Source organism: Naegleria gruberi (genome assembly GCF_000004985.1).
Source record: "Naegleria gruberi genomic scaffold NAEGRscaffold_26, whole genome shotgun sequence".
In the NCBI taxonomy this organism is placed as follows: domain Eukaryota; phylum Heterolobosea; class Eutetramitea; order Acrasida; family Naegleriidae; genus Naegleria; species Naegleria gruberi.
The window spans coordinates 285,191-310,432 of NW_003163301.1; the positions used below are offsets into that span (position 1 = coordinate 285,191).

A 25,242-nucleotide genomic window follows, 5' to 3' on the forward strand; every position below is an offset into this window, starting at 1 on the left:
AAAAAAGTTTTCTCCATTCAAGATTTATTTTTCCTTAAACGAATGAATCTTCCCCTAAGAATAATCCATCCATCTCAGATTGATCTTGTTGTTGAGAAGAAGATCCCATTTGATTAATGATTGGTTGTTGAGGATTTTGCATGGCAACAGTTTGTTGCATGAGAGGATTAAATGTTTGGAATTGTTGTGGTTGTGGTTGTGGTTGTGGTTGTTGTGGTTGCTGTGGTTGAGCAGCAGTATTTTGTTGGAGAAGTTGAAGAAGTAATGAGCTTTGATTTTGGGATTGAATTTGCATTTGAGGAGGATTAAGAATGGTAGGTTGGTTAATGGTTGGATTAATTACTGTTGGTGCATTATTTACAGTGTTTTCTGGTGGCTTATTCAATATTATCTTATTAAGATTTGTCATTCCTTGTGGATTTTGAGGTAGTTGTTGTTGTGGATTCTGTAATTGTTGACTTTGTAATTGTTGTTTACGATACTCGTTCATTTGTGCCAACACGTTCAATTGTCCTGGTGTTAAAGATGAAAGATTTTGAACGTTTCCAACGTTTGAAATATTCGACATATTTTGAACTCCAGCAATATTTTGTTGTTGCATATTTGCTTGTTGTTGAGCTTGTTGTTGCTGAACAGCTCTCATTTGGAGAGCTTGAAGGATTTGTTGTTGCTGGGAAGGGTTATTCTGGAGAGCAAGCAAAACTTGGTTACGTAAGGCAGGGTTTTGTGCTAATTGCTGTTGAAGAGCATTTCTAGACATTTGTTGCTGTTGTTGGATCATTTGATTTCTAAGCATATTTGAGCTTTGGGCATCTCTCAAATTATTTTGAATTGTTGAACCTGTCATAATGACTGTTTGAGGCTTATTAACTCTTTGTTGCATAATATTCCTATTTTGTTGCATTTGCTGCATAACATTACCAGATCTATTCAAAGGATTAAAATTCACACCACTAACATTAGTGAACGAATTTTGTTGAACATTTCTTTTTGTGGGATCAGCCTTGAATTGAGTAAAATCGACTTTTTTGGAATTTCCTTTCTTTGATGCTTTCGATTTCTTTTCTTCATATTCTTCTTCCTCCTCTTCTTCTTCTTCCTCTTCAGAATAAAAGTCTTCATCATCATCTTCATCTTCATCTAGAACAAATTCAGCATCCTTATCAGCCTTCTTATCTTCATCTTCTGCTTCCTTGTAAGATTTCCTCTTTCTTGGTCTAAGACTTCTTTTAGACTCATCTAATTCGTCTTCATCCACAAGGGAAGTAAAATCTTTCCTAATAGATCTTCCACTTCTTGAGACAGTTTGATTATTTTCACTTGATGCGGCTGGTTCTGCTTGTTCAGTTTCAGCAGGTTCAGGCTCTTTGAATTCTTTAACTTCACTCTCATTTTGCTTCTCTATTTCTTCTTCTCTCTCTTTTGCAACTATAGTGAGATGTTCTTCTCTGGATTTTCTCTTTTCTTCAACACTTAATGGTTCTTGCTCAGGTTCAGGTTCAGGCAACTCGTTAACTATTGCTTCCAGAGAGGATATTAAAAGAGGTACAGATTTGGCTTCTTCACTATTCTCTTCGAGTTCCTCACTAATCTTTTTGAGCTCCTCAATAAAATCTTCAAACTCTTTTTTAGTGGAACATTTAATTTCCCAACGAGGTTTTGTTTCTGAATACAGTGATGCAGGTAATTCTGCAAAAAGCTTACCAATACTGTCGTAGTACCAATATTTAATACCATCCTGGTCCGATCCAATAGGATCAACAAGCATTGTGATGCCATATTTGCTTCTAGAATAGTCATAAACTCTTTGATTTGTTTCAAATTTCCATTCCATGAGAGCTTTGATTATTATCAGTCTCCATGCTGGTGTTAAATCATAGTACTCGTATAAAATGAGAGGATTGACTTTCCATAACCAATAAATTGGAGGGAGTGAATCTAACTTATTTTTCAGAACAGTCTTCCACTTATCACATTTTGGATCCAAACTTACGAGAGTTTTTCTATCTATGGCAGGTCCTTTAACTAACCTTATAAATATATCTGCCAGTAAGCCATTACACTCTCGAGGATTAATTAGAGAATCTTCAAACTCATCAAAATCGAACTCTGTAATTTTAAGTATTGGCCTTAAAAGTTGAAAACCAACAAAAACATATGGTAATTCCCACATTGATCTTAAAATTTCCAAACTCGTTCTCTTTTCTTCCTTTTCATATTCTTCAACAATTTTCTTTTCTTCCTTTGCCTTTTTAGCTCTTTCTTTGCGTTCATTATCTATTGGTTGAGCGAGTTCCAATTCTACCTTTTGTGGAAGTTTGATTTGTTTTTCCTTGTAAATTTCTTGAACTTCTTCTATGGTATACATGTTAAATTTCAAATAAATTTTTTCATTATGACCACCATAGGCTGAAATATTTTCAGTATAGTTAGTAAATTGATATTCTCGCAGTGTAGGTAATGGTTCTCTATACATCTTATAGACCGGTTCAGAGAGACGATCATCATTCTCAAAGTAAATTGGATCACAGAAATCAACGGTTGGTTCCTTTTCTTCCATTTCTTCATCTATTATTTCTTCCTCAATTTCTTCTTTTTTAACCTTTTTCTTTTTCTTTATAGGTTCTTCCTCTAGTTCCTCTTCAAGAGCATCGTCTACAATTTCCTTTTTGACAGATCTTTTTCTCTTAGGTGTCTCTGTCTCTTTTACTTCCTTCTTTTTTCTTCCTCTTTTTGGTGTAACTGTTTCAGTTGCTTCTGTAGTTTCAACCTCGTCATTATTTGAAAACTTCTTTTTGTAATTTACACATTTATCAGCATTTGGCAACATTTCAATTAATTGTCTAATCCTAGCATTTGAAAGGCCATAATATTCAGGACCAGATACTGTACATGTCTTTGAATTTTTCTTTCTTGACTCATTTACTTTCTTAATTACGAGTGACCATACCCCACTAGGTGTTGATGATGTAAATGAATTGTCGTCATCAGCTGGTGTAATTTTAAAAGTTGGTCCTTCTTCACCTCCATCTAAAATTTCACAAATATAAACAGTCTTATCCCCTGGATTTTTGTAAGACATGTAGTTTTTCTCTGCCTTATATCCAATTGGGAATATGTATCTATCATTGTGATAATTTTCATTTTCAAATTCAATTTTACCAAGAGCAACAACTTGTGACGTTCCGAATTTTACAGGAAGTTGATCTTCAGCTGGAATATTAGGATCTATTTCAACTATTTTCCTTGATCTTCTTCGCTTACGTTGTGTTTTTTCCTCTTCAATATCTTCCTCATCCGACATTTCTTGCTCATCTTCAGGTTCATCTTTACTTGATGATGGTTCTGCAAGTTTAACAGTCACTTTAACAACTTTTTCCTTTGTTTTTTTCTTTGGTGTTTTCTTTTTCCTAGTGGAACCTTTTTTCCTTTTTCTTTTCTCCTTTGAAGAATCATAATCACTACCATCATCACCATCAGCTATTTTAAGAGAATATTCTTCTTCATCCTCTAAATATTCTTCCTTGTTACTATCACTATCCTCGGCCATAATTAAATAGAGTGATCAAAAATTAATAATCTTTAATATTTAAAATACTATGAGCAACCCTTTTTGCGGAGTTTATTGTTGAAATATACTACTACTATTAATATTTAATGTTAATGTATGTATAATACAACAACAAAAATCAATGATGGTTGTCCAATATATTCTTCAGCAATAAAAGCTTGCAATTTTTTTACTCTAATTTTATTTAAAAATTTACTCGTTGCATTTCTTCTTGCGCGAGGAAATAAATTTTGTATTCATCTTTTACTTGTTTATTTCTTGTCTTGTTGATGTTTAATATTATTACTTTGCAATGTTTTACAATATTGTTAATGTTGATATGATGTCCAATTTTCCGGTGTTTGCCATATTATGTGTGAGATGATTTGGAAAAAAACCATTCTTGATGATTTTAAAAAAAATTAAAGAACAATTCGTGTTTCTTTCTCTCGCTAATTTACATTTAAATTTGTTGTCAATGAGTTACAACAATAACAACAGATGGATGTTTACGATGAGGAACTTATAGAGGAGGAAGATGATTCCGAACTTTTGGAGTCAAAGGAATCTAGTGGGATTATGAACAAATTGATGAAAATTAGAAAGAAATTAAGACAATATTATAAAAACGTAAAGAATATTCCGAGTATTGTCATTTATATTTTACATGCACTTTCTAGTAGAGAGTTATTTCTTAAATTTTGTGGAGAAATTTGGGATCATTTGAAAAACACACCAGTTGTTGTTTTTTATGGATATTTATGGAAAACAAAGAAAGTACAATTCTTCATGAATTTATTTGTTAGTTATGGACTTCCAATTTTATTAGAATCTCTTCCTTGGTATTTCTCTAGAAGAAAAATTGGTAGAAATTTAAGAACTCAGAAAAATACAATTACAAATACCATGATTGATAGAAAATCATTTAATTGGGATTCATCAAAATCATATATTTTCCTTACTGTACTATATACTCTTTTGGAAAATATTGAAAGACATTTGAATTATAAAGTTACAGTAATGAATAGACTCTATGTAAAGAGATTGGTTTTAGAAAAGATTTTATATAGTGAGGTTTGGGCATTTTCTGAATTCCAAGGAAGAGAATTGGAATATAGAATTTCTACTGAAATTCATAATACTTTGAGACTTTTCAGTTTTGTGGTACCAAACATTTTATCATCACTCTATGCTATTATGAGAGAAAGTATTGAACTCTATGATGGAAGAGCAAAACTTGATTGGTTATTAATTGCTAGACCAATTGCATCAATGATAACTTGGAGAATTATAGATTGGACAAAGACTCAAATGACAGGAAAGAGAGTAAGTTTCAAAAAACGCATTTCAATTCTAATCTAATTTTAAATAGAAAGTTTTAGCTAATCTCCAAAGTAATCAAAGCGTAGCAGTTTTATTTGATCAAATAACTGAAGGATTAACTGAAATTCAATTGAACAATATTCAACAAAAGAAATTAATAGAGTATGATAATATTGTTCAAAGTGAATTTGGAGTATTTGAAGATTTGAGATTATTTTTCAATCGTTTATATAGTTCTTTTACAAATAGAAGCGTATTTGATTTTCTATCAGAAACATTTGTTGCATCAATGATAATGGAAAAGAAAGATTTAAATTATGAACAATATAGAAAATTACAAATAGACATTGATCACTTGGTGTAAGTTTTTAATTAATGATGTGCTTACTAATTAAATTAGAAAATTGGTAAGAAGAACAGGAACCTATGTCTTGCAAGCAACCAGAAGTGTTGAAAGACAAACAAGAGTTGTAAAATTAATGAAACTTCCAAACTTCCAAGATGAGATTAATGATGAGTCATTGATAAAGGTGGATGACTTTAATGATATTACACTACACAATATCACATTCTCTTACCAAAAGGGTGGTAAAAAACCATATGCTTTGAATTTCTCTGGAAAAATTACAGTATGTATCATTTTGAATATTTATTTCAAGTTAATACTTCCATTACAGTTTGAGAAAAATTCAATTTATGCTATTATTGGACAAAACAGAAGTGGAAAGAGTACTCTTGTTAATTTAATTACCAAGCTATATGCCCCACAAGAAGGAACAATGACATTCAATAATATTCCATACAAGATGATTAATAGAAATTCAATTAGAGAGATAGTTTACTATGTAGCCCAAAAAGCTTATGTTTTTCCTGGTACAATCAAAGATAATATTTGTGTTGGTATCGATTATATTCCAACAGATAAGGAAATTATTAGAGCTGCAAAGTATGCTGGTGTATTTACATTTGATGAGGCATCTATCAATTCCAATGGATTTACGACAACAACAGTTGAATCTAATCCTGTTGCAATACTTCCTAATGAAAAGACAATAGATGAGCTTTTACTTGCTGATCAGCCAAAGAAAAAACTCTCCAAAAAGAAAGTTAAGAAAATATTAGAAATGAAAACAGAATCTAGAGGAAGTAATCTTAGTGGTGGCTTTGCACAATCTGTGGCATTGGCAAGAATTTATCTGCAAAAGAGGGCCAAAATTATTATTCTAGATGAAAGTACAAGTGCTATGGATCCAATTAAGAAGAGAGATGTTATTTTCCCAAATTTATTCAAGCATATTAGAAAAAATCAATTAACCCTCCTAATGATTTCACACGATATGACCTATCTTGATCAAGTAGATAAGATTGTACTTCTTTCAAATGGTAAAATTGCTGGACAAGGATCTCATCAAGAATTGGTGGAACAAAACAATGAGACCTATCTCAAAATGCTTGGACTTTCATCAAAATTGTGAATTTGGTTACAAAAGAGAAAACGAAATTTTACGTGATTTTCCAATCTAAAAATATCACCAAATAATTACTAAGTGGAAGATCAAAATCTTGTTGAAATCCACAACATTATTGTTGAATATCTCTTCTTATCCATGGATCAAATAAAGATAATACAACTTCTTGGATGATATGGAATGAAAATACTTCTAAAGACAAGTAGAAGTGGATTACAATTAAAATTTCCTGCGAACATAAGATTTTGTTTTGGCGCGTTATTGAATAAATTCCTCACAAAAGTGGTAAATTTCTTAGGCTCATAATTTGAAAAAAAATGTTCGAACATATGCCTACGCAATGCTATAACTTGCCTAAACTACAGGCTCCGCTTACCATAACAGTAATTCCTTCTCACTCACTGAAGAGGAAGAAGGAAGATGAAGAAGAAATTGACGATCATGACGAAAATAATTCTCTTATAATTACTCCTTGCATACAAAGACAATCACGATATTCAACAGGAGTTTATTCATCTCCAACAAAAATACATTATCCATCACATCAAACCGACTGTACAATAATACCAACACATTCATCTCAAATACCAACAACAGAAGAAGGACAGCCTAAAAAATTAAAACAATATCATGAACAAACTAACGAATGCTCTACAACAGTTGCTAGTAGTAGTTTAATTATGAATTCACCATTTCAATTATTTTACAAGCCACAATTAACCGATCCATGGTTTTCAAAATTTAATATGGAAGAATGTGTTATGAATTTTAATAGATATGTAGATGACATGCATGATGTTAATGTGATCAAAATGAGTCCGCAAGAATATTTTAATTGTTGTTATGATTTTAGTTCATCTTTCAATGGATCAGGTTTACTAAGGTTATATAGAGATCTTGGTTTCAAATCTTTCTTTGATTATAGATATTTCATATTTGTATTCTTATTTAATTTCAATACTAAACTTTCCATATCAAGAAGTGAATGGACATTTGGAATGTTCAATTTACAATGTGATAATGTACAGAAACTCAGATATCAAATTGATAAAGTTGCAGAAGAATCTAAAACATGGAACAATGATCAAATGAAGAATTTGTTCACTGTTACATTTAAAATATTGAGAGAATCTGAAAAGAGTAGATCAATTGATGCAACTGTAGCAGGATATGCTTTGAAAGTATTAATGACAGGTAGAAGTCCTTTCACAGAATCATTTTCTAATTTTTTAATTTCATCAAATAATCCAATTAGATCAATTAATTTAGATCAATGGAAAATATTTGTTGATTTTTCATCTAATATTTCTGCCAACCTTTCAAATTATGATTCTAATGATGCTTGGCCATCACTTTATGATAATTATTTGAGTTGTTCATTCGGATTAAAATATTAAATATATTCTTATTTATTTACAAATCAGTCTTTATTACTCTTTTTAGATGATTTTTCATCTTCTTCCTGTTCTTTCTTTTTCCTTTCTTCTTCCTCTTGTTGTCTTGCTCTTTCTTCTCTCATCTTTCTCACTCTCTCCCATTTTTCATCAGCAAGCCTCTTTTCCTCGTCCTCAAATTCTTTTTCTTCCTTTTCAATTCTTGAACATAAGGTTTCTAAATCCTTTTCAATTTGGCTACTGAGCCAATCCAATCCTTTCACTATATGTTCGTCAGTCTTATTCTTCGTCAATTCTCTTTTAGCAATACATGGCAAAATGTTGAAACTGGAAACATATTCGGTCAACTCGTGTAATTGTAATCGTTCTGAAATTTCTGAAGGCTCTAATGAATTCGGTAAATCTTGCTTATTTGCCAATCTAATTGAAATGTTAACTAAATTTTTAAATAATAGTCAAACATACAATAGGAGAGGTTTTCCTTTAAAGTATGGATGCTTTATACTGTCCACAAGTGTTTGACGAGACTCTTCCAATCTTTTTTCATCTGCAGAATCAATAACGAAAATAGCTCCGTGAATCTAATTAGATATTTGTATTCAAATCATCACCAATGAAATTAAACTTACTGATGGAAAATAATTTGGCCAAATGGCTCTAATATTTGCACCACCTCCAACATCAAAATATGTAATTTCATAATGTTCATGTTTCAACACTTCTCTGTTGAATCCAACAGTTGGCATTGGTTTAAAATCCGCATGTCCCTTAAGAGAGGCTAAGAATGTTGATTTACCAGCATTATCTATTTTGTATTTACAATTTTAATCCAATAATTAAATTGATGATAATTAAAAATACAATTGATTAGACCTTCAGAATTCTAATTTCTTCTTCTACTCACCCAAACCAATAAGCATCACCGTTATTTTCAACTCATCCTTCTTCTTCTTCCCGAATCCGAATAAATTCTTAAAGAGTGATAACATTTTTTGTTTGATTTGATATTTTTAAAAATTCTCGATAACTATAAAACAATGAAACCACTCTCTGATTATACAGTGTACTTCTTTCAACAAACATTTCAATCTGTAAATATTTTGGCGCGAAATTTTAATTCGCATAAATTTTGCAGAGCACTACAAATGTATTACACATTGAAGTTTGTTGTAGTATTGTGAAAAAATATAAACATTGCATGTTATCTTGAATTTCTAAAATGTTAACTGTAGTTCAAATATACAAAATAAGAAACTGCCATAATTGTAAAAAAAAAAGAATGAAAAATTCACAACGATTTTTAAACCTTCTTTTATTGTTCACTCTTTTCTTTATTGGATTTATCATCATATCTAAGGCATCTATCAACACAGTCTCTTTCGGATCCTTCGCATGTGATGATTCAACCTCAACCACTCGATGCACGTCTGCCTCATTAGAAATTGTCAATAATGCTTCCTCCAATTCATTTGATTCTCTTTCCTATTCATCTTATGATAATAATGGAGAGAAGATTGATTTGGGAACCACTCTTAAATTTGACACAAAAATCATCTCATCTAGGGCAAGAGTTTTCTTTGCCAAAGACAATCAAATCATTTACAACAAGTATGAATTGTTTGAGCCAAGTATTTCATGTGCAGTGAATCCGATGAATAAGTGTTTTGAAGCTAAACGAGTATTGTGCTGTTTGAATGGCAAGAGGGGAACAGGAGTATTTTGTCTGAAGGAAGAAGAGCCCTCTTCATACACTGGATTAAGGAGAGCCTACCAGGTCTATAGAATGGTTGGAAAGAAGTACATTTACAAAGTCACTATGAAGATTTCTCAAAATGGTCGTAGTAGGGATTTCACTTTTAGTGAAGATAACACCATTGTTTCAACCTCAAATGTTCAGGCATCGATTTTTTATCAACATCAAACTGAACAACAAACTATCTTTTCAAATTTACAAACAATTTCAGATAATTATGTGCTTATGAGAATGATGCATCTTGGAACTGCTTCAGGTTATAATCAAATTCAACCAAGTGAAGTGTTGCTAGTAGAGAAATTGTCAAACTTTTTAACAAATCAGTATTCCTATTATGTTAAGGCAACATGTAATACTGAATTTGGTCAAGCAACTCAAACCCATACTAATTCAGAAAACAAAGATGATCAATTCTATAATTCGGAAAATCTGTACGGTATTAAGAATGTTCTGAATCAAAAATTTGAGATTCCTAAGGTAGATACTACAAGTTTTGGAAATACAGTTGGAGATGAGTCTGGAGTAGATTATTTTGAGTTTGACATTAATACGCCATCTATTTCATTGAATTTATTAATTAATAATATATACGATATATAATTATTTCAAACTATTCCAAGGAAATGTAAATAATTGTAAAATTGAGTAATACTTACGCAACATAGTTTCTACGTGGCTTTGTAATTATAAATTCAAATAAAAGACCTCCTAAAGCACCTCCAATGAATGGTGCTGTATAATAAACCCATGAATTTGAGTACCATGTCCATGACAATATTTGAGGACCTAAGGCACGGGCTGGATTCATACAAGCATTAATTAAGGATCCTGCTCCTATTGATAATGCCACTGGAGCAGCTGCAACAACTGAACTGATTGGTTCCAATCCTGTTTCTTGACTCAAATGTTGTGATTTTATCAACGATCCAAATATAGAAATAACAACAAAAAATCCTGTCACAATTTCTAAGGCAAACACTCTAAAAGCATCCCCAATATCTTCTGGAGGCTGAAACACAGCAGGTTGAGCTAATAAATTTAATGATATATCACTGTAATAGAACTATCATCACACTTACTTGTTTTAGTAACTAGTAAACAAAAACTTGCACCAATAATTCCACCAATTAATTGCATTACTATGTACAAAATTCCGGAAAGTATTCCAACATTTCTCGTTATCATGGTTGCAAAAGTTATAATCGGATTGAAATGTGCTCCACTAACTATTAATTGTCAATAAACTATTTTACTATTATTATGAGAAACTACATACTTGGTGCAAATATATGGAAGCAGGCTAATTGAGCAAATAATTGACTTAGCGATGATTGAAACAATTCTCCCGAAGATAATGATGCAGCAGTTGTTCCAACAAATATATACTATTTATCATCACACAAATAATTTTAATTTCATCATCATATAAATCCACATACCAAAGATGTTCCTACCAACTCTGCTATCAGTGATCTCCATTTAACATTAATATCTGGATGACTCCTCAGTTCTCTACATTCCGCGCAATTAGAGTCATCACTTTTAAAGTTTCATCTACCTACCTCGAATTAATCGACAACATTTTTCCCTACAATTTACGTTCCTATTTTTTTCAAATTTTGTTTGTGGATATTTCTAACGATATTTTGGTCTCAACTTGCAGCAAGCTAGCACCTTGCTAGGATTCGACCCTTTGATAACAATGTTATTGGTCCACTTCATTGAGGATTTATCGGAGAAAAGTGGTCCATTCATTTAGTAAAATTTCAAAATTTGAAAATCTTTGCCTGATCAGTTCAAAGTTAATTCATTTTAAAATCTAAAGAGAATTTCTCAAATTTAAAGAAGTCTTTATTAAAATTTAAAAAGACGAAACAATTCAACAGTAATTCTTTAAATTAAATTGGTAAGAAAATTAATTACCAAAACATCAACAATTCAATAAATTTACTCTCAAATCAGCATGATAAAACATTAAAAAAGCCAAATAAAGAATTTCAAAAACTAGATTGAATATTTATTAATAATTCAATAAACAATGTAAAAATTGAAGAGTGAAAAAAATGCCTCTCAACCTCAACTTTTTGCAGGATTCATCATCGGATGAAGAGGAGGACATGAACATTGTCTCGAAAAATCAAAAACCACGTGATTTTATTAGTTTTGATGATAGTGATGACGATAATGATGACGGAGAGGATGTAAAAATTGTGGAAAAGGAAGAGAAAGTAGTTGAAAAAGAACCAGAACAACAAAAAGAGGAAGAAAAAGTAGCAGAGAACGTTGATAACAAGATTGCTCAAGTCACAAAGACTAGAGACAATATTTTGTCATTATTCTCTAGTGCTCAATCTCAATGGTCTCATCACTATAACATTGATATGGCTTTGCAACAGAAAATTGATGGAAAACCAATTTTATCAAATTCCATGAAGGAAAGGCTTGCTGCTATTAAAAGTAAAAAGAAGGAAATTAATGGTAATATAACAATTAACAAAGAAGTCACACCTACAACTGTTGCCACTAATAGTAGTACAACTAGTAGTGGTACATTGGAAACAAATGAAGAAGAGAAGGTAATTGATGAAAAACCAAAGTATATTGAACCAGAAAGTCCATCAGTGGTTGTTGATAATGATGATGTTATTGAAATTAAAGAGAATAATGAAGAGGAAAGTACAGAAGGATTCATCAAAATTGATGATACCATTTCTAACCACCAATATAACTATGAAGCTCATAATGCCTATGCTAAATATCAAACAACAATTCCATGGCAAACTCAAGATTATTCTTCATATCCTCCTCCTTTACGTCTTCATTATGAATTAATTGACTTTTATAATTTTGTAAAACAAACAAAAGAAGAAGAACTTGTTAGAGAACGTGTATTGGAAAAGGTTATGAGATTATGTAAAAATGTGGATCCTAACTGTAGAATCCAAATGTTTGGTAGTTATCCTGCTGGATTAATGTTACCTGGTAGTGATTTGGATTTACATGTACTTTCAAGATCACTCTCTCAAAAAGTATTTTTGGAAAAGTTGAACAGAGAATTGAACAAATCAACAGAATTTGTTGAAATTAATTTCATTAGAAATGCAAATGTACCAATTATCAAGTTTAAGGAAGCAATTTCACTTCAAGAAGTTGATGTATCTTGCAATAATGCTGATACAGATTCAAGTGTAGAATTTATTAGAAGAAGTAGTGAAAAGTATCCTGCCTTTAAATATTTATGTTACTTTTTGAAATATTTCTTAAAACAAAGAAATTTAAATATGGTTCTTTATGGAGGACTTTCTAGTTATGGATTAAGTTTGATGATTGTTAGTCATTTACAAATGCATACAAGTAACTCTAGTATTGAAGAAAGAGATGTTACTTCACTAGGCACCTTACTTTTGGACTTTTTCGCACTCTATGGAAGATATTTCAATTATTATTTCGCTGCAATTAGTCCAAGTCACGAAGGTAAATATTTACCATACCAAATGAAAATCAGATCAGGTTATTCATCCTCTCTCAAATTCACACCAAACATTATTGATCCAACTAATCCATCTAACAATGTATCAAAGGGTTCTAGTGCTTTACTTTCAATTAGAAACTCATTTAGTAATGCCTTCGATGCATTAATTTCTCCAACTAATATCAATAAGGAATCTTTATTATCAACTATTTTGCGAGTTAGCCCAGATTTGTGTTGGAGAAGGATTTACATTCATCAAGATCAATCCTTCTTAATCACTTGTAAACAATTTGCCAAATATTTCAATTCTTACATCACCAATGATGAGGAAGATAACAAATATAGCAATAGTAAGAAACGTCAATATAAGGGAACATTTACACAATCGAAGAAAAAGAAATTTTAATAAATTTCATTATTTCAATATTTATTCTTAAATATAAGATGAATAAGAACATGGTGATAATTCATTAATGAATTTCAAATAATGTGAACTCCCTAGATCTAGAACTACAATTTACACACTTACACATTGCGAAGATGGTGTTTCATTCAGTGGATTCGTCTGTGCAAGTTCTGTTGTCTCACCACTCGAAGTTACTGATCTTCCATCATCAATTGAGGCTGCCATTTGTTTCTTCCTTTCTGCTCCCTCCTTCCTCTTTTCAATCTCATTCAATGCATTTTCAGTGTCCATAAACAATGGATAAAAGAGGAAAATAATCAACACTCCAAAAATCAAAACAGCAGCACAATTCAATGCCTGCCAAATCAATTTCACCTCCTCAACATCTGCTGCAATGGAAGCCACTGCAATTGCAATCAACTCCAAAATTACACAAATAATTAAACCAATCAATAATCCGAAAGTAATTTTGAATGGAGATTGAACTCTTCTCTCAAAACTGGCCTTATCAATAGATGTTCTTAATTTGCTACTATCGGCCGATAATAAATCAGTTTCCTTTAGTTGTTGAGATTTGACTGCTTGTAAAACATTTCGAGAAGTTTGACGAATTGTCTTGATTACAAGAACTCCAGAAATGATAACCATCAATGCAACAAATACAATCATAACAGCAGCTGCAGCAAAGGCAGAAGCAAATACTGCTGTCATTGCTTGTGATGGGACGAAATTAAACTTTTTTAATCCTGCCACCACTGACATGACAATAACTAGAAGAGTTCCAAATACTATAAACAATCCTTCCATTATCATCATGACTATTCCTATTATCTTTGAAGTATTCTTATTGACAGCTCTCATGATTGTTGCTGTTTTCCAACTAAGTGAAATTTATGTGAATATAATTAATCCAATAAGAAAAGATTATTGGAAACAACATTTCGAATAAGTCTACTTACAACATTCTCTGTACGAAAAACATGATAACCATCAAAATTACAAAGTTGATCAACATGAAGAAGGTAATTATACCTGCAAATATTTGCACAGCCAAGAATAAATCCCAGCCCACTAGCTCCTTCCTCTCTGTTAGAATTCTCGACTCAATCTGAAGGGCATCAGAAACAATTCTCGTGATTAACAAGATGATTTGAACGAGAACGAATATTGTTGTCATGCTGAATAATATTTTGTGATTTCTCTTGAGTTGCACTTTCCTCGTGACTCTTATTAGAAAGGCCACTAATCCTATCATGTAAATTGTGTACAGAAATAAAAAGACACCAGAGTTTGCCATTGTCAATCCACTGGACCAAAGTGGTTTAAAGTAGTCAGAGGTTACATTGACATAACCGTTCTGATTAATAACTTGTGTAACAACCATTCGAATCAAAGGTTTGTGAAGAGTTTTTTCTTGTTGATGAAATTTGTGTTGTGAACCTTGTTGGATGGCTTTGATGATGGCCCATGTTCGTGCAATAGAAGGAGTCAGCTTCCTTCTCTGGGTATTTCATAATTTACACGTTTATGATTTTTGATTCCTCAAAGCTAAATTATATGAATGAGGTTCAGAAACAACTCAATGTCAACTCAATTTTTTAACACAATTCAAAATTGTTCTATTCCTATAAGAGGAAAATTCAAAACACATTATTATCTCGAGAGAACAAGTAACGGTTGGGATTATATCACAACCATCTGAAGAGGACTTTGCAAAGAAAAGAATAATTTGATGAAATAGCTTTAATGGAACAAACAGCTACCGATTGATTGTTAGAGGTTTTCCCCAAAACCTTTCGTTTTTATCCATGCACTCTTTTTGACAAAACTTGCCTCACAACTTCGTAATGCGCAACTACTCTCCTTTCAATTTTCATTTTGTTTTCTGTTCTTTGGAATTCTATGTTAGAGCGGATAGCATCTAAGTTTGTTTCATCAACCATCTTAACTTCATTTGCATAAAAAGGACAACTACTAATAATAAATAATTTATTGGAGCCATAATAGTGCTCTTGAAAGAAAATGAAAATCTCATTACAAAAAATTAAAGATTTTTGATGAAATCCCATCTCTGTGTTGGATGCACTAGAAAGATCAGCATGTCAACATCGTTTGTGGGATGAGAAACTATTTACAAATTGAGTTTTTTTAGACTCTATCTTCATCATCAGATTCGTCTTCAGGATGATTCTTGGTTGTGGTGAACCCCATTTCAATACTATCTTCATCGTCGCTGCCTTCGAGTTCCAATTCACCAAGGCCACCTGGGCTCATCTCAAATTCATTTTCCTTTCCACCAACTCTTTCGTATTGACTGTACAATTGCTTGTTCTTAAAGTAGAAGAATATGATAACAGCAACCAGACAGACGAAAACAGAACCGAAAACGAAAAGAGCAGTCACTGCAGTTAATTTTCCAATTTCAAATTCATCACAAGTAATGCTTCTATCTGCAGGTAAACTTTCACCATCAAGACAAATCTTTGGTTCCTTCCACACGTACTTGATAGTAGAACGTCCATTTTCACACTTTGTTTCTACTGTTGTGTAATCTTCAGCAGCACAGACAGTACAAGGAACGAGTTCTGATTGAGGAAGAGAAGTTGACATTGGAGCATAAGGATAGCAAGTTGCTCCTGGCTTAAGGTACCAAGTTCTCTTTCTTTGTCCATTTTCACATTCTGGTTGCAAAACACTCTCATAATCGTACATTGTACAGACTGGGCATGCTACATTACTTTCCCAAAGAATATTGGTTGTACAAACGTCATCAACAGTGGCATCAGGATTAGCTCCAGTGAGAATAACTGGCTTTCCCAGACCTACTTTTGGATTACATCTGAGATCTATCTTTGTGTTATAGACACCACCATTGTTTGGACATCTATAATCGGTAGAGAACATAACCTTAATACCATTTCCAGTGGAGGCATCATAGGATATTGTAGAACCCATATCACCACTTGGCTTGTATTTCAAGTTTGCGTAAGAAACATCCTCAATGCATGAATAGGTTCTATATCCCTTTCTACGATTCTTGTTAGTAACTTCCCTTCTTTGCTCTTCCAAAACTACAGATCTGGATTCTTTAGTACAGAATTTGGTATTGGCAGTATCAAATTTTTGACACAAACTAAAGTAAAGATTGAAGGTGGAATTTGGTAGAGCGAGAGGTCCTATAACACCTAATTCCCTGTCAAGAGCTTCTTGAAGGTCAGTGATATTATACATGAGCTCAGTTCCAGGAACATTGTAGGTGCATGTATTAATACATTCAGCACTTCCTGTATCAGAGTATGTTCCAGTTCCGCAATTCAAACATCTGTTTTGACCCCATTTGTTTTGGAAAGTGTTTCTGTAGCAAGACATGCAATATTCTTGTTTGAGATTAGAATAAGTACCAGGTTTACATGGAAGATATTCATCAGTAGCTTGAGTACAATAGTGGCCTTCCTTACATTCGGCACAAGTATGTGCTGCTCCGTACTCTTCACCTTCAATAACAATTGATCTAATTCTGAATGTTGATTGCTTGTAAGGTGTATCGTACTTGTCGTAAGCAAAGCTAAGAAGGTGACGACCTGGAGGATAGTACTTGGATTTATAAGTACCCTTATTAGCTGGTGAGTTATCTCTAGAGATATCAGTCTCCAAAGTCTTATTCACAAAGAATAGCAAAACGGATGTGTCATCCTTATTATTATTATCAGGCAATTCCCATTGGAATTCAATAGTACCAAATGTATGCAACTGAATAGGAATAGTAAGCACAGTTTCATCTCCATAACCATTTCCAGCAGCATCCAAGTAAGCTTCATTAGTTTCAGCATTTGAATTAAAAGTCCATCCATTATTGGATTTATCACATTCTCCAATACATTTTGTAGTCCAAGATTTTGGCATTCCATTAATTTCGTTGAAATAATTTTGGTCATATCTTAAATATTTGATAGCAGCATAATTTTCATAACAAATCTTGCATGTCTTTAAAGTGGTATCATAATATTCTCCCTTACCGGAACATCTTTGACAGACGTCATTTTCTCTGTACATACCCAATGGACATTGACTACATTCTTGATTGAGTTTCTTTTCTGGTAAAGCAACACCCCCAGAACAGATTCTAGGACTCTTCCATTCATAAACCAATGTTCTCTTTCCATTTGAGCAAGGAGTATGATAAGCATAATAGTCATTTGAAGTGCATTCTTGCTTTGGAGTACAAGAAGTAGATCCTTCATAGGCAAACTCATTATCAGGACATTGCTTACATTGACTTTGTCCTGATTGATCATTATAGGAACCAAAAGGACATGGTTTACATGATTCCTTACCCTTCTCATCATTAAATGTTCCTTTTGGACACTTGCTACATTTTTCAACTGCAAGCTTTTCTCCATAAACTTTGATCCAAGTTAAATAGGCCATTTCCTTTGAAGAACTACTTGGAGGAGTTCTATTATATCTCCATTCCAAAATATGAGGACCCTTTGCAAGTGGGAAACTCTTGACAATATATTCGTGAACATAACCTGTTCTTTCCATTACTAATGTATTGTCAATGTAAAATTCCAATCCATCATTAGCATCTGCATCAACTCTAAAATTGAATTGAACTTCTCCTGCTTCTTTCAAAATATTTACATAATAAGTCAAACTTGAAGTAACAATACCCAATGATCTAGATTGATCTCCAGAATAAAAGTATTTAGAATTTGCTGAAGCTTTCCAAGATGCACACCTAAATGATTTTCCACCTTCTGAAGTACAACTAGTTTTGAATGACTCTGGTAAATCACTCCAATCATTAATCAATGTTCCAGAAAAACTATATTCACCAGCATTACATGGTTCACACTTTGTACTTGGTGGACTTAAAAAGTAACCATTGTCACAAACCAAATCTTTGAATTTTAGAATATTCAAATCCTAAACTCTACTTACTACATGGAAATTCTTCTTGAGAAACTGGTAAAGGAACGCCTCCAGTACAGTTTGTTTTTTTATAATAGACAACTCTTCTCAAATCTTTAGGAGATGAACATTCTGTATAAATGGATCCATAGTCGCTCAATGTACATTCACGTCCTGTTGTTGTGGTGGTTGTTGGTGTATTTGTTGAGGTGGTAGCTGATGTTGGATTTGTAGATGATGACGATTGACTTGAACTTTGTTCAGTAGTAGTGGTTGAATTGGTAGCAGAATAAACAAAAGTCAAACAAGTTACCAACAAAATCACACCTACTAAAAGATGTGATCGAGTGAAAGGTCTCTGACTTTTAACCATTATGTGTTTTCAATAAATAAATTAAACTTCCGAAGATCAAAATCCTTCTTTAAATAAACAATGTACCAGAGTTGATACTTGAACTTGGTTAATCAAACAACTCTAGAAGATAATCTCTCTGATGACAATATTTAAACGATCAGAAAATCCTACACAGCAGAAGAGAGAAGGATATCCAAGTGTGTTTGTTGTTTGGTTAATTTTTTTGATATGAAAGTCGCCGTAATTTAGCATGTCGTCAAGTGGAAGTGAGGAAATCTGAGTAATCAATTCCCTAGAAATTTAGCTTGTTTTCGATTCATGTTGTTTGGAATTGAATGTTATCTTTTCAGATATCTATCATGATAGATATGATTGTGCATCAATGTTGGTTGCTAGAGTTGGACTTTTTACATCAATCGGATCTAAATTACTGTGCATGAAACTAATTGTCTAATACTTCGAGTGATATGAATGATAATCCTTCCCTGACTGTTACAACTATTCATGAATTAATCCAACCCTACTAATACATGAATTAATCATCACATAGCTCTTCAGATTATATCAACACCAAACAATATCATCATTCGCTGGATTAATATATCAACAAGCAAATTCAATTTTTAAAAAATTCAGGAAGAAAAAATATTTTTAAATGACTGTGCTCACAAACGCCTTTGAAATTGTATGTGCATCAAAAATTATTGTTTGATGATGACTTTTTGTTGCGGATTGTTTGGATGATAATATTCGGAATTGTTGGATGTTTTATTATTTAATGAATAGAATTGTTCTGGGACGGAAGGAGATCATGTGTCATTAGAAGTTTGGAAAATTAAAGGAGACATTACAAGTTTATACAAATTTATCAAGGAATTGGAGAAGACTAATAATTTAATAACTTATGCACTTCTTGTTCCGAATCATTTGTATATTTTCTTTGTTGTTAGGTGTCACTTATCATTAAAACAAAATATTCAAACAATTATTGATGAACAATCGGATTTATCAGGTTAGTAATAATATAAACAAAATTTACCAAAAACAAAAATAGTTGAAAAAAGGCAATTCAATGATTTCAAGGAATTAAATAGTGAGGAAAGCAAGTTATTAACAGTGTCTGTCAAAAATTGGATTAGAAAGTATGTGCAAAATTACAAAAATTAATTAATAATATTATAGTACTTTAATTATTGAGCATTCTCACAAAGCACAAGGATCATTTATTTATCCTTCAAATAGTGAAAAGTATTTCAGCACAGAAAATGGCACTATGGTATCTATTTGTGGATTCACTTTGTCGTGTATCATCTTCACTAATTTATCATTGAAGGTTTTTATCAATTTGAAGAATAAGATGTTTAAAAAGATAAATACAGACGAATCAAGCTTAAGATCATATTCTAAGAATAAGACTCCTTCTTGGGGTAAGTTGACTTTTAATAGTTGTTATTAACTTTTTAAAGTTTTGACTCCATTTAAAGGAATTCTTGGTAGATTAACAACCAAAGAGAAGGATAAATCGAGAAGTAATGAAAATTCTAATATGCAAAACCAAGTTACTGTACTTCTTGAGGGTACACCTATTTCATTCGAGTGTAATGATTATCTATTATCTTTGGACAGTAATGATCAAAGTTTAGAAAGATATTTCCCTTCACAGAGAAATTTACCTCGTCAAAATCCTCAATCTAGATCCAAAATTCAAAAACAAAAAATTTCCTCTACACCATCCAATAATGCATCAAAAAATAACAAAAGAACATCAAACGATGCATCAACGAATGGAAAAAATACATCTTCTAAGAAGACTAAAATGCAATCTGAGACAGACATGGCCAAAGAAGAGGTTTTACCAGCCTACATGTATAATAGAAAAGAAAAGAAAAATACCACGAATAATTTAACCCTATCACCTACTCTTAATAATGTGACAGATCCAATATCTAGCATTACTGAAAGTGCTATAGATGAATTTGCAAATATTATTAATAATCCAATACCTCAACCATCATCTTCGTTAATGGATGCAACTATTCCACCTGAACCTAGTTCACAATCTCAAAGAGCTGAAGTAGATGCTCAACTTTTGACAGCAGATCAGTTTAATGAGCTATTAGACTCTTTTGATTGTTGGGGACCTTCAGATGCAGAGATAGCATCTCAACCTGAACCTCAACCAACTCCACAAATCAAAACTGAATCCATTGTGGAAACTCCTGTCGACATTCAACCTCTAAATAGCACACCTTTTAATCCCCAAACTCCCTCTCAATCAGTGACTTCAACACCAAACAGACCGTACGAAGAGATCAAACAATTTAAAGAAATTTTAGAACATAGAGAATCTCAGAGAAAAAATGTTCAAGACCTACAAAGAGGTCTCACTCAAATGAATTTAAATTATGAACCTGAAGTACGACAAACTCGCCAATACTCCAGTTTTACATCCAGTTTTGTTGGAATTAAAGACGAAAGATCAAGTAATCAAAAACAAGAAATTGCTAAAAATGATTACTCCTCCTATTTCACTAATCCATGTTATAATTCATCTTCAAATGAGGATAGAATATATCCAACAAGAACTAATTTTGTCCCAACTTCGAATTATCCAGAAAATCGTTTATTCAACCTCCCTCAAAATGAATACGCACAAATGTTAAAAGAACAAGAAAGAAAGTTAAGAAAAGAAAAGAAGGAAAAAAAGGAAAAGAAAAAGAAAGAAGAAGTTAAAGAAACTAATGATCAAGCAGTTCCTTCAAATGTTGAAGAATCATTTGAGGAAGAAATATTTTTCTATGATTTCTGCCATAGTGATGCCACTGATATGTTTGAAATAATACCTCAACAAAATAGTCAATGGTCGCTATCTGAAATTTTGAAAAAATCATTAGAGTTAATATCAAACGAATCAGAATTTAACAAGAGTGATATTCTATCGTTCATAATGGATGGTTGCTGGAAAGATTCTGAAACTCCTTGTGAATACCCACAAAAATCCGTCAAATTATCTAATAATACTATGGAAGTAATTCAAGTTGTTTCTAGATGCAATTTCCAAACAGATGATTTATCAAATGATTTAACACTAACAGATGAATCTCTACCAATACTTTACAAGGTTTCTGATATTCTATCTAGGGTTGGTGATGAAACAATTAAGGGACCACTAAAAGATATTTCTTCCATTTTACAACTAGATACTCCAACAGTACGAGTGGGATATATGGAACAATGGTTAGATTCACAGCCAGATATTATATCCGAATGGGAAAAATCTCTTTTGGAGCCTTATGCATCACCAAAGAGGATTAATTTCTGTGTTATTGGTGTGGAACCTGCACAATTTAATGTAAATGATGGTGTATACTCGGATTTGTATGGTTTCTTTGAGAATCTTAGTACTATTTATGAAATATGCAAATTGGGAACACATGTACCCATTCATAACGAGTTTATCACAGATGGTATCGTACCAATAGCTTACAAATATTCTCAACCTTCTCCATCTGGAACTAAGTCACAAAAAATTCAACTTGAAGAATTCATAGAACAATTCCAAAAATCAGCAAAGAAAGTCGAACAAGGAATAATCAACTTTTATAACAATTATAGTAAGGAAGAATGCGTTTTAATTTATGTTGTTTTCCCATTCCACTTGATTGAAAAAATTGAGGCTACAAGTACAGCAAGTGTATCCACAATTTTATACAATGTGTTTGGAACCATAATTGATAATTTACAACTTGAAATACCCGATGTCATTCCATTCATTCACTTTGTTGATCAAAAATTAGTTGATGAGCCATATATTCACCGACCTATTGCAACTCTGAAACATATCTCACTTTCAGCTTTTAACAAGTGTAGAAGACAGCAAAAGAGATGGAATAATTGGAATGGATATTCATCATTACTTCATGAGCCATCTGTTGTTCTTACACCAATGGTATTAAATCAAGATACAAGTAGAAATCCTTCTCCTTATGCAGAATTGCAGAGTCTAAAACTCATACTTTTCTGCGCTTACAGTATTACAGAAGTAGAAAATGGAGAATTTTTCGTTACTTGTGTTTGGACAGATTATCCTGGTAATTTATTGGAGTCAGCAATATTTGAAAGCTCTGAATATATGACAGATGAAGGAAGGAGAAGTAATGTCATTGATGCCATTATTCAAAAAATTCATGAGCAAAGTACAACATACATGTCAAGTTTGGCATTAGGCAATCAATTGGATCTTTTCTGGGAGTACACCATTTGCAAAGTAGCACCAACAAATAAGTGTACCTCTGTACACATGTCAGAGGAAGAGTTAAATGCTTGGACAAAAGTTAGAGCAAGTGTTTTAAAAGGTGCCATGTATTTAACATCTTTGAATGACAATCCATCAACACAATTTTTCAAGATTAGCTCTCCTGAAAGCACACCCTCTCTTCACTTCCATGAGGATTATGGTTATATCTTCACTCCGTCAGAAGAAGAGGCAAGAGTTGATAGAGTTAATCAAGACCAAGATTCTTCTAGACAAGAAGTTGTCGTTTACCCTAAGAGTGTATTGGAAGTAAGATTATTTGTTAAGGAAACTGAAAAGAATTTGCATACTTTCAATGTTAGGCAAGTTTGTAAACAATTATTCAATTTGAGTTGGTTGACAGTTTCTCCATTATACCCTAGTAGATATACTGTCCTTCCTATTCATATTCAATTACTAAGAAATATTAATACGAATATTAACAGATATATCCAATACAAGTCATCACAGAAATAAAATTTACTTTTGTTCTTCGAATATTAAATTTTCGTCTGTTTGCAAATATTTGGCATCTCCTGTTAAAGCAAAAGCAGAGTGATTAGAAGCAATTACTCTTAATACTGTTTTGTCTGCCAAAATGGCCAGTTTTTCAGGATAATCAACCATCTTGGCACTGTCTTTACCTAGGCCAGTTTCACCATATCTTCCTTTTCCAAAGACAAAAACTTCTCCTTTTTCATTTACAACATAATTACAGGTTTCTGAACAGGCTACCCAAACAATTTTTTGTGAACTAAAGAAATGGTTTCTATATACAGTAAGGTCGTTTTTCTTTAAAATATACTTTCCAGTTAAATCCAAATTTTTTTCAGAAAGAGATCTTTCAGAATCCACAAGGAATGGCTTGTGAATTATATTCTCATCGCTTAATTCAAGATTTTTCAATAATCTTACATAACCAGCGTTATCTAAGGTATAACCCCAACAGTAAACACTTCCATCGGATGTTCTAGCAAGAGCATGATTAGTACTTGCTGCTACTTGCACAATTCTTCTTCCATTTAAGGAATGCATTAATAGTGTTGGAACTGTCATAATTTCGCGTTTGTCATCTCCTCCAGCAACATTTTTACCTCCCCATTGATAAACTGAAAGATTGAAGCATTGGTATCATGTGATACTTAAATTGTTTACATACCTTCATATGTTGAACTTAGGGCAACATTTACATGCTCCTTGGTGGAACAGGAGGAACAAAGCCACTCAATATCTTCAATCTTCTTAAAATATGGTTGGTCTGCAAAATCACCATGGCCTAATTGTCCAAAAGATCCCAATCCAGCTGTATAAATCTTTCCTTTTCCAGTTATTAATACAGTGTGTCTTGCTCCACAAACAGCCCTTCTTATTTTTCTAGAAATCATTTGATCCACCAACACTGGTTTTGACATGTTAGTGTTATGACCCAAACCTAATTGATAATTGAAATTGGCTCCACAAACATAAACTCTTCCTTTATGAGTAAGGAACACTGTATGCCTGTCTCCACAAGAAACATTAACAATATAATCATCCACAACATCAAAAACCACTTTCTTTGGTGTTGGGGAATCCTCAAATGATCCTATTCCCAACTGTCCATTTTGATTCCTACCAAATGCATACACATTACATTGGTCTGTTACTATAACTGTATGACTGCCACCAGAACTAACGTGGGCAATCTTTTCTCCTTTGACGAGGAAACTTTCTTGCTTCATTCTTGTTGGCTGTGATACAAAATTAATTAATTCATGTTCATTAAATGCACCCTCAACACCTAGTTGATTGTTATTCATTCCCCACGAATAACATTCATCAAATTCATATTTTATGATGGTATTTGAAGCGGAGGGAGTTGTTGTATTGAGGCTTTGCATTTTTAAAGCTTTTTTTTTAAAGTTTGGCGCCATTTGTAATTAGCGCTAAATTAAAATACAACACAACCCTTCTTCATTTGGAAGCCTCATAAACCGAATCAGTTAGTGGCTTTCTCCACAATTTTTGAATTGATGCCAGATCGTGAGATGAAATTTTAAGGATTTGGCACTTGAAAAGATTTCAAAGTTGGCTCAATCTTCAGCTAATTATCAAAAGATTGTTGTTTGATTTCTTCTAGAAAACCCAATTTTTTTAAAGATAACAACTGTTGGTCTACTTATTCTATGCAATTTTTTAAAAGATATTAACGTGAAGGGACCATGGTCTAGTGGTATGATTCTCGCTTTGGGTGCGAGAGGCCGTGGGTTCGATTCCCACTGGTCCCCGATGCATTTTATTTTGTTATCTTTTTTGTTGCATACGTCATCCAT

At 32.5% G+C, this 25,242-nt stretch overlaps 9 protein-coding genes and 1 non-coding gene across 10 annotated transcripts in view; 5 read left to right on the plus strand and 5 right to left on the minus strand.

The window, feature by feature from the left end:
• Positions 1–3,550, minus strand: NAEGRDRAFT_79908 (uncharacterized protein; the record flags this gene model as incomplete). The annotated part of the gene is made up of 1 exon (XM_002676802.1): positions 1–3,550. One exon carries the CDS (start codon positions 3,548–3,550, stop codon positions 35–37), a length of 3,516 nt encoding a protein of 1,171 aa, XP_002676848.1. The 3' UTR covers positions 1–34.
• A 501-nt stretch (positions 3,551–4,051) lies between these two features.
• On the plus strand, positions 4,052–6,348 carry NAEGRDRAFT_68063 (uncharacterized protein; the record flags this gene model as incomplete). Its single annotated transcript, XM_002676708.1, has 4 exons — positions 4,052–4,876; positions 4,923–5,233; positions 5,274–5,502; positions 5,551–6,348. The coding sequence occupies 4 exons, from the start codon at positions 4,052–4,054 to the stop codon at positions 6,346–6,348; spliced, it is 2,163 nt and encodes a 720-aa protein (XP_002676754.1).
• A 1,414-nt stretch (positions 6,349–7,762) lies between these two features.
• NAEGRDRAFT_68064 (uncharacterized protein) lies at positions 7,763–8,725 on the minus strand (the record flags this gene model as incomplete). The annotated part of the gene is made up of 4 exons (XM_002676803.1): positions 7,763–8,156; positions 8,202–8,317; positions 8,366–8,541; positions 8,641–8,725. The coding sequence occupies 4 exons, from the start codon at positions 8,723–8,725 to the stop codon at positions 7,763–7,765; spliced, it is 771 nt and encodes a 256-aa protein (XP_002676849.1).
• Positions 8,726–9,015: 290 nt separating this feature from the next.
• Positions 9,016–10,089, plus strand: NAEGRDRAFT_68065 (uncharacterized protein; the record flags this gene model as incomplete). The annotated part of the gene is made up of 1 exon (XM_002676709.1): positions 9,016–10,089. One exon carries the CDS (start codon positions 9,016–9,018, stop codon positions 10,087–10,089), a length of 1,074 nt encoding a protein of 357 aa, XP_002676755.1.
• Positions 10,090–11,552: 1,463 nt separating this feature from the next.
• NAEGRDRAFT_68066 (uncharacterized protein) lies at positions 11,553–13,367 on the plus strand (the record flags this gene model as incomplete). Its single annotated transcript, XM_002676710.1, has 1 exon — positions 11,553–13,367. The coding sequence occupies one exon, from the start codon at positions 11,553–11,555 to the stop codon at positions 13,365–13,367; it is 1,815 nt and encodes a 604-aa protein (XP_002676756.1).
• A 111-nt stretch (positions 13,368–13,478) lies between these two features.
• Positions 13,479–14,228, minus strand: NAEGRDRAFT_68067 (uncharacterized protein; the record flags this gene model as incomplete). Its single annotated transcript, XM_002676804.1, has 1 exon — positions 13,479–14,228. The coding sequence occupies one exon, from the start codon at positions 14,226–14,228 to the stop codon at positions 13,479–13,481; it is 750 nt and encodes a 249-aa protein (XP_002676850.1).
• A 1,112-nt stretch (positions 14,229–15,340) lies between these two features.
• Positions 15,341–18,654, minus strand: NAEGRDRAFT_79909 (uncharacterized protein; the record flags this gene model as incomplete). Its single annotated transcript, XM_002676805.1, has 2 exons — positions 15,341–18,271; positions 18,312–18,654. The coding sequence occupies 2 exons, from the start codon at positions 18,652–18,654 to the stop codon at positions 15,516–15,518; spliced, it is 3,099 nt and encodes a 1,032-aa protein (XP_002676851.1). The 3' UTR covers positions 15,341–15,515.
• Positions 18,655–19,291: 637 nt separating this feature from the next.
• On the plus strand, positions 19,292–23,407 carry NAEGRDRAFT_68069 (uncharacterized protein; the record flags this gene model as incomplete). Its single annotated transcript, XM_002676711.1, has 5 exons — positions 19,292–19,321; positions 19,423–19,648; positions 19,691–19,778; positions 19,819–20,063; positions 20,103–23,407. 5 exons carry the CDS (start codon positions 19,292–19,294, stop codon positions 23,405–23,407), a joined length of 3,894 nt encoding a protein of 1,297 aa, XP_002676757.1.
• Positions 23,408–24,081: 674 nt separating this feature from the next.
• The window catches only part of NAEGRDRAFT_68070 (uncharacterized protein), a gene marked incomplete at both ends in the record, with an annotated part of 1,660 nt that continues 499 nt past the window's right edge, over positions 24,082–25,242 (minus strand). The window contains one exon of the mRNA XM_002676806.1: positions 24,082–24,660. Coding sequence (XP_002676852.1) covers positions 24,082–24,660 — 579 coding nt within the window. The remainder of the gene's footprint in view (positions 24,661–25,242) is intronic.
• On the plus strand, positions 25,126–25,197 carry NAEGRDRAFT_t341. The gene has a single exon. It is a non-coding gene; the product is annotated as a tRNA-Pro (tRNA).